This window comes from Microplitis demolitor, chromosome 5 (genome assembly GCF_026212275.2).
Source record: "Microplitis demolitor isolate Queensland-Clemson2020A chromosome 5, iyMicDemo2.1a, whole genome shotgun sequence".
NCBI classification, from domain to species: domain Eukaryota; kingdom Metazoa; phylum Arthropoda; class Insecta; order Hymenoptera; family Braconidae; genus Microplitis; species Microplitis demolitor.
In genome coordinates, this window is record NC_068549.1 from 18,198,623 (window position 1) to 18,208,119 (window position 9,497).

Below are 9,497 nucleotides of genomic sequence, written 5' to 3' on the forward strand. Positions count from 1 at the left end.
CTGGTGACGACTTCTAGCAGAGGATTCAAATTAAATACAAATTATGAAATTAAATATGATTAAACAGATATTATAAATTATTATAGTAAATTGCATAGCAAGTAGGCTGGGTGAATCCATACAATGAGAATGCTCGATAATGACTTTAGAGAAATGTTATTATGCGTTTGTTTGTGACCCCCAAAATGAAACGCTAGTGAGGAACATAGAATTCTATTCGCTTTTTGACAAATTATTAACCAACGGTCGGTAAACGGCCATTTAGAGTTTACTTTGCAGATATGATAATGCGCAATAATAAGGTAAGCGTCGGATATAGATTATTTTCACAGACATAGAAAAATATATAGTATTTAATATAAAAATAGAATCGCAAATATGAATTTACATTATAATCGATCCATAATATCCATGGAATAAATAATTATGAATATTTACCAAACGGTTTTTACAACGTAATTTGAATACCATTCAATATATCAATGTTAATGTATTGAACGTCATCACCTCAACAACATCCGGAATGTCACGGTAATAAAGTCAGAAATAAATTATGAAAAATTCATCAAGGTTTTGGCTCTTCTATAAAACATTTATAAAAGCGTTGTCAATGCTACCATAAATCGCAAGTTAAAACTGGGTAATTTTGTTTAAAGATAACCAATAGTGTAGCTGTTAAAAAAATTGTAACAATGATAAAACAAATAATTGTTATTTTAACAATTGTAATAGTGTGTTCAATAGCTGTGAAACCATTTAATAACGATCCGCCTGAGCGAAAAAGTAAAATAACTAAATTTCTTGAAGAATCAGAAAAGAATAAACAATCGAATTTTCGCCTACCTCGTAACACAGCACCACGGTTATATAAAATTGAATTAGACCCTAATTTTGAAGGTGAAACATTTACTTTTAAAGGTAATAGTACTGTTATATTTGAAGTATTACAACCTACTACTTCGGTGATTCTGCATAAATCTTATAAAGTAACAATCGAAAGAAGTTTCACGGAGCTTATAGATGACAATGGAGTCATTCAAAAACCAAAGGAACAAGAATGGAAACCATCGATTGAATTTTATACTATTACATTTGAGCAGACATTAGAGCCAGGGAACTATACTTTGAAAATGAAATGGACTGGTCGTGATGCTGCAGAAGATTGGTTCGACCAACGAATGGGTTTTTTTCGAGCGTATGACACATTAGCAAACCATAGTCGTCAGTAAGTTTCAACTTATACTTTTTAAATTCCTCTATTACAAGTAAACCATAAATATTTTAGATACCTTGTAACAACGCACTTTGAGCCTTCAGGAGCTCGTAGTACATTTCCATGTTGGGATGAACCAGGGTTTAAAGCTCAATTTGAAATATCTGTTAAGCATTCTCAAAATTATATTGCATTGTCAAATATGCCAGAAAAAAGTCATCAAGAGTTGCAGGATGGTCGAGTCATAACCCACTTTGAAAGATCATTGGTAATGTCCCCATATCTTCCTTGTGTAGCTGTTGCTAATTATAAATCAATTAAAAATGCTCATGGCAACATAACATTTTATGGTTTGGAAAGTAATTTAGAATCGTTGAGATTCGCCTTAGAAGTTAGTGAAAAAGTTATACCAGCAATGGAAGCTTATACTGGTATGCCATACGCAATGCCAAAACTAGATCAGATCTGCATTCCTCAATATACAGGTGCCATGGAACATTGGGGACTAGTCAGTTACCTGTATGTATTGACATTTTTAAATAGATTTAAATAACCTCTACACGATAAATGAGCTTATATCAATCCAGTTTGACTAGATCTAATCATATATATTATATGTATATATATATGTATATGTTTATTAAGATACAAGATACACGCTGTTTAGATGTCAATATATGGCTTTGACTCTTGTCGCACTTTTATCCAATAAAAAGAGGGCATTTGTTTTCTAGATATTTAAATGTTTTGGAATTGGTTTTACTTTCGTTACAATATATATACGTATATATAATTATACATGAGTTTATGATATTCAGGTCTAATTGTGTACAGGCCTAAATATAACTTCATATATAGCTACAGACATGATGTAATAGTCAGACATGATCAGATAAAATTATATATAACTTCATATAGAGTCAAGTGGGGCAAGTATGTGCAGTGGGTAAGTGTGTGAAACCCATGCATTTCAATCCAAAATGAATGGATTTGCACACACTCAAAGCGCACACCTGCTCCACATGACTATAAATATATATGGATGTAAATATGATAATATATGACCATATATAAATTCATAAGTTAATAGAAATAATTATATACAATTTCATATATGATGAGACAGTATCACTTTTCCTGTGGACTTACTGCGGTTGAAGTTCCCTAAAGTTGTCATGATACGTTCTCTAAAGTTACTACTTTCCCACATAGAAATTTTTACAAAACGAATCGAAACACGAGATTCTGGTACGTTATTCAAATAACTATACCCAAGTTATACATGCTTGAGCAAGATTCTGATATCAGTACCTTGAGCAAAACCCGTGGTCACTAATGTCTTCTTCTACGTATGAGTCTTGCGCAAACTCATGTAGCAAAAAATCGTCATCAAGACTTGTGCATGACTTGCTTAAAGCTTTGTACACAAGAATATTGAAGATGCGGTGCAGTTGAAAAGTTTCTGGCGCATTTCTTACACCAGTAAATTACGGCAGGTACTTACGCATGGCTTGCTCAAGATCTGCTCAAGGCTCAAAATTGAGCGAGCAATGCGTAACTATGTTCAACTATAGTCTTCCTCCAGAATTGAGTTATAATCTGGCACAAATTTATTGTGTAATGCTTGCACTAGGCTTGCTATTGAAATCTAGCCACGAGTATCTGCAGCAAGACACATAGGTAGGAAAAAACACTAACGTCTATCGATCTTGAGAGCAGACTTGCTTGAGCCTTGAAATATGGGTAACAATTTCAATATTTATGGCGCATCGAACTGCGCGTACGGGAATAAGTATCTTAGTATCTCGAGTCAAAATATCTAGCTTCAATCTAGCCTCATCGAACCCAAGTCAGCCTCAATCCAGTCTCACTGAGTAAGAAAATCATTTTGAGCCTCAAATATTGCTCATAGAGCCTCAATGAGCCTCAAATGGTGATCAGAGAGCGTCATATAATACTAATCGAATTTAAATTACAAAGTCGAGACTAAGTTCATTTGAGGCTCATCGAGGCTTATTGAGGCTTTTTGAACATCACTCGAGGCTTACCATACTTTTTTTACTCAGTGAGGCTGAATTAAGGTATACTTGGGTTCAATGAGGCTACATGGAAGCTAGATATTTTGACCCGGGATGCTTGTAGAGTAGGGACGAAGGGAAAGAGCAACTTTACAGAGTAAACCCGGACAAAGAGAGCAACTTCAGAGAAATTCTATTGTAAATTTTATCAGAGATTTTGCATGGTTAAATCTGTCTAACTGTCCACATTGAGTCATATGTCATTAACATCCATAGCTGATTTATTAATATGAAAAATTTTATTTGTTAACACAATTTAATTTAGCACTTCGATGGTAAAATTGGAAAATACTACATTGATTCCTAATGTTGAAAAAAAAGATCGCATAATTTTTCTTGTTGCTCATGAATTGGCACACCAATGGTTTGGTAATCTTGTGAGCCCCGTATGGTGGGATGATACTTGGTTGAATGAAGGTTTCGCTGCGTATTTTCAATCAAAAATTATTGATCAGGTAATACCCGTGATAACGTAAATTTTTGAAACTATCATTATTCAATAAATAATAATTCTTGCAGATTTATCCACACTGGCGTGTAATGGATTATTTTGTAATAGAGGATGTAAATCATGAATCTTATGATGCTGAAACCGTTATTCCAGAAGTTAAACCAATCAAGTGGTCACCTCATGAAAAAATATCTCTCCGCAGAATATTTAATCCAGTTACATATCGTAAAGGAGCTGCCGTCATTCATATGCTCGAACACATACTTACTGAAGATGTTTTTCGTAAAGGACTTCAGAGATATTTAAAAGCACAGTAAACAAATTTATACCAACTAATAGCTTAAGAAATTATTTAGAAAATAATATGTAACGTTTAATATTCTTTTGCGTAAAGTCAATTTACTGCTGTTGTTACTGACGATCTGTGGAAGGCTTTTCAAGAAGCATACAATGAACAATATGGTGACAAACCACTAGATATTAAAGAAATGATGGATCCTTGGTTAGAACAAACGGGTACACCGATTGTAACTGTCACTCGAAATTACGAAACGGGTGAAACAAATTTGACACAAAAAAATTTCCGTGTAACTCCTGACAATACATGGAAAATTCCGATAAACTATGCAACCAAGTCAAATCCGGATTTCTCACGAACAGCCCCAACGATGTGGATGGAATATAATGAAAAAGAAATTACATTACCTGATATTAATAAAGATGATTGGATTATTCTTAACATTCAACAAAGAGGTAATCAATGAGTTGAATGTTCGATTATGAATTGAGGTAGTTGTCCTGCTACAATATTGTCAAAAATATATGAGCGCGGTAAGAGTAGGTTAGGTGGTAATTAAAAAAAGACATTGTTTTTGTTGAATGTTATACGAGTAAGAAGTTAACCTACACACTAGGGTGGCCCAAAAAAACCGACTATTCTTTTTCGAGTCTCTTATAAAAATTTATTGGCTTACGATGTTTTAAGAAGCCTTTCCAAAAATCAGCTCCATAACAAATTTTCAAAAGGTCACTCACGAATATTGAAAATATCAAAAATGATTGAAATTCGGATTTTTTACTTCTAACTTTTTCCTTCTCATGGCAGCAATAGTTTATATTTGTAAAATCATGTCTATGCTGAAAATTTCAGTCCAAAATTTGAATATTTAATTGGCGCTCAAGAATTTTAAATATTAACTGATAATATGTTACCAATACTTTGAATTAGTTTTTCTATTTTTTTATAGCTCAATTATTGTCATTTCACTAAAGTACAACTTTTGCATAACCAAAAATATACGGGACAGTCTTAAACAATGAAATTTGGTAAGTTTTGTATAAGCGAAAAAACCTAAAAATTGATTAAAAAAATAAAAAAGTATGTAAATAACTTATTATTTCTATTTCTCGGGTTATATTTTCGTTCAGTGTGATGCAAATTGATGGTGAAAAATCGAGAAGCTTCATTATCAACATTCAAGGGTCGCTCGAAAACGTCCAAAAGACAACACTCGGAAACATTTAAAATTCTCTCTCAAATTTTCAGCGTAGTCATGATTTCACAAATATAAACTATTACTGCTACGAGAAAGAAAAAATTTATAAGTAAAAAATCCGAATTTCATCATTTTTGATATTTTCAAAATTCGTGAGTGACCTTTTGAAAATTCTTTATGGAGCTGATTTTTGGAAAGGCTTCTTAAAACATCGTAAGTTAACAAATTTTCATAAAAGATTCGAAAAAAAAAATAGTCAGTTTTTTTAGACCACCCTACTACACACTGGTTAATCGATTTTAAATTTTGATGGTATTAGTATCTTAATAAGTAATACCCTCAATAAGTATTAAGAATTTTCTTACTTTCTGACACTATGCTCATTACCCAACAACTACCTCAAATGATAGTTTTGTTTTTATTGTCTCAACAGGATTCTATCGAGTCAATTACGATAGAGAAAATTGGCAACGTATTGCAGAATATCTCAATTCTGACGACTATGATAAAATCCATCCTGTTAATCGGGCACAACTTCTCGATGATATTTATAGAATATATCAAGATGATAATTCTTACCTTGATGTACTGGTTAATATAACTTCGTACTTACATCGAGAAACAGATTATTTACCATGGGTTCCTGCCGGCAATATTATTTTGGATATGATTTCAAAGTTGAATAATTCACCTGAAGAAGAATTATTTGAAATGTACATGCTTTTTCTCACCAATAAAACAATGGATAAGCTTGGTTTTGAAGATCGTGAAGGTGAAGATCACTTAGCTCTTCGAGTCCGAAGTATACTTGCTCCAATGGTTTGTAGATTTGGCCATACTGATTGCAGATCGTTTGCTTATCGATTATTTATTAAATATTTAGAAAATCCAGCTGAAAATACGTAATTTCTTAATTATAAAACTATCGACAGCCGAACTCCATTAACTCGGACAGTTAGTCTCCGGAGGAACGGAAATTTTTCGGAATTTCTCAGTTAACGGATGCCCCTTCTTCATTAAGAAGTAAACTATAGCGCATGCGCTCTTACATCTACATGAATAATACATATATGCATCTATAGAAAAATATACACTAAGACATACCAATACATGGCATCTGTATGTCTCAATTCCAAGATAATCGATCTGAGTTAATGGAGTTCGACCATATATTAGAATATTATTTAGATGAAAATTATTATTTCTTTTAATGCAGACTCCCTAGCTCTGATTGGGCATGGATTATGTGTGCTGGTCTTCGAAAATCGAACAACACTATGAGAGAAAAATTTTTAACTGCTGAATTGAAAACCGATTCTGATGATTGGTCCCAAGTAACCCTTTTCATACAATGTACCAATGATACGCAATTGCGTGATGATTACATAACTTCGTTACTAAAATCTAATTCAACAACTGATGTGGAGGAGATCGATTCAATATTTGATCATTTACTTGATAGCAAACTGGGTGATGTCAATTACGCATTAAATTATATGACCAATAATTTCAAGGAGATCAAAAAATTGTATTATTATTTTTGTTAACTGCAGTTAATTAACAGCCTTTATCCGTTATTTTACTTACAGACAATAATTCATCTTTACTGTTTTAGCTATGATGAATCTGATGATGATTCATATTTAGTTCCTATTTCTCGACTATCTCTTGCAGTGCGAACTAATGATCAAATTGAAAAAGTAAAAAAAAAATTTATATACACTAGACTGGGCCAAAAAAATTGACTATTTTTTTTTTCTTTCGATACTGTGAAGATATTATTCCTGATGACCAAAAAAAATGATTGTGCAAGTTTGAGCCCTTAATATTAATATTAAGAGGTGTATCGTTACGACTAATGGTTTTTTTTACAAAAATTTCATTTTTTACCCAAAACTCGTACATCATCTATCTGAAAAATTTGAGCAATGTACAGTCTTTAAGGAAATTGAGTTCCCTACTAAAAATCTTCTTAGTAAATTGACGTAAAACGAGCCGTTTCCTTGTAACCGTGCCTTAAATATGGATTTGTTTTTTAAATTCTTTGTTTCTATTTTGGATTTTTGTAACTACTAGAAATATTGAAAATTTTTCTAATCAAGGTACGTATTTTTAAAGGAAATTTAATGCTCTATAAAAAAGGTCTCTTAACATTTTTTGTTAAATTCACTTCTTTGAAAGTTATTCAAGGTTGAAGTTGAATCTAAACGACTTAAATAACCTGAATAACTTTCAAAGGAGTGAATTTAGCAAAAAACGTCACGAGACCTTTGTTGTAGAGTATTAAATTTCCTTCAAAAATATGTATCTTGACTAGAAAAAAATTTAATATTTCTAGTAATTACAAAAATCCAAAATAGAAACGAAGAATTTAAAAAACAAATCAATATTTAAGGCACGGTTACAAGGAAACGGCTCGTTTTACGTCAATTTACTAAGAAGATTTTTAGTAGGGAACTCAATTTCCTAAAAGACTGTACATTGCTTAAATGTTTCAGATAGATGATGTACAAGTTTTTGGTAAAAAATGAAATTTCTGTAAAAAAAAAACCATTAGTCGTAATGATACACCTCTTAATATCAATATTGAGGGCTCAAATTTGCACAATAATTTTTTTTCATCATCAGGAATAATATTTTCACAGTATCGAAAAAAAAACAAAAATAGTTAATTTTTTTGGCCCAGTCTAATATACACATATATACTATCTCAGATTATAATCATCATTTTTTAATGATTTTTTTTTTTAGTTTAAAACGTTCATTGAAAATATTATTCCTGATCTGAAGGGACAATCCGAGTGGGAAATATCATACTTAAGAACTTCACTTACGGAAAGCGTAGATGCTTCCAATAAGGCAAAATTAAATTCAGCAAAGTTTCATGAGCTTCTGGATCAAAAAATTATCGATCTTAATGTTGTTGAAATTGGAAAAGCATTGAAAAATAAAGCTTGAAATTATTTTTTAAAAATTATTAAATTTTAAAATTTTCACGAAATTTTTCTAATACTGTATTATTATTATAATTGAAAATAATCATGAAAAATTTGAATACACAACTAACTTTTATCGCCCTGGTTAAAAAATCCAATAGATTCTTTTAGCTGTAAGGCCCTATACTTAACTATAGCACTTCTCATAGAAATCATTCATCATAAAATTTCTATGGGAATTTGTAAGAATCTATTGGATTTTATCAGATTTTCTAAACAGGGTGATTTTATAAAATTTTTCAACTTCATGATCTACAAAATATCAAAAAAGTAATGACGAATTCGCTAGCAGTTGCTTGCAGTATCGGCTTGAAATTAACTTGTTTCGATGGGCTGTAGAGACACTGAAACTTCAAGTTTCGATGCTGGTATCATGAAAATATTTTTTCATCAAAAAAAAAATTTTTTTTTGGGTCATTCGCCAATACTTTCGAGTCTACTCGATCAAATGATTTGAAACTTCCAGAAAAGTTGGTGGCCACCAAGCTCTTTTGAATGCTGCCTTAATCATCTAAATCAGTTCATTAGTTAAAAAGTTATAAAGAGTTTACACACACACGCACACGCACGTGGACATAATTCTAAAAATAATCAGAATAGCTTCCTAGGACTCCAAAACGTTGACATCTGATAAAAACTCGATTTTCGACAATCAGGTTGAAAACAATAACTTCCCGAATCGTTTGAAAATCATCGATTTTCTTAGTGGGAAGTTTTAAATTAATGATTTAATTAGCAAGATCAATCGTTTTTTAACTTTATCGATTAGAGCAATACTTTTTTCTGATTTTGGAAAGCACAAGAATATCAGAAAATTTTGGGGTTTCCCCCACAGAGTAAACCCTTTTCCAGATTTTTTTTTATTTATATTGTCAAGCCAATTAACCAGCAGATGATTATTGCGAAAAGTTAAATCACCTCAAAATTTTGTGCTGAGTTATAAAAATTGATGCACAGTTGACAATAATCATTTTATTCAATTCTCTATTTCGTTGAAAGCAAAAAAAAAAAAAAAAAAAAAACTCTGAAATGATTTATTCTTGTTGTTTCTCCTGGAACAAAAGGCCTTGTATTGTAATTGTGTGAAATCCATTTAAGCTCAATTTGTGTCAATAATTAAATGTTTAAAACTTGAGGAAAAACGTACCCTATTATTTTTCAAATAAGCACTTACTTTTGTCGGCATTTTCTATAACTATACAAAAAAGAAAAAAATGAGATCAATAAAACTAGCATTCAAAAAATTAGATATCACCTAGTTCT

At 31.5% G+C, this 9,497-nt stretch overlaps 1 protein-coding gene across 1 annotated transcript; it reads left to right on the plus strand.

Moving 5' to 3' along the window:
- Positions 1 to 1,095: 1,095 nt before the first annotated feature.
- LOC103569111 (aminopeptidase N-like) lies at positions 1,096 to 8,196 on the plus strand. Its single transcript, XM_014441404.1, has 9 exons — positions 1,096 to 1,225; positions 1,286 to 1,732; positions 3,557 to 3,746; positions 3,811 to 4,055; positions 4,137 to 4,495; positions 5,672 to 6,140; positions 6,455 to 6,766; positions 6,854 to 6,938; positions 7,990 to 8,196. Exons 1-9 carry the CDS (start codon positions 1,131 to 1,133, stop codon positions 8,194 to 8,196), a joined length of 2,409 nt encoding a protein of 802 aa, XP_014296890.1. The 5' UTR covers positions 1,096 to 1,130.
- The last annotated feature ends 1,301 nt before the right edge of the window (positions 8,197 to 9,497 follow it).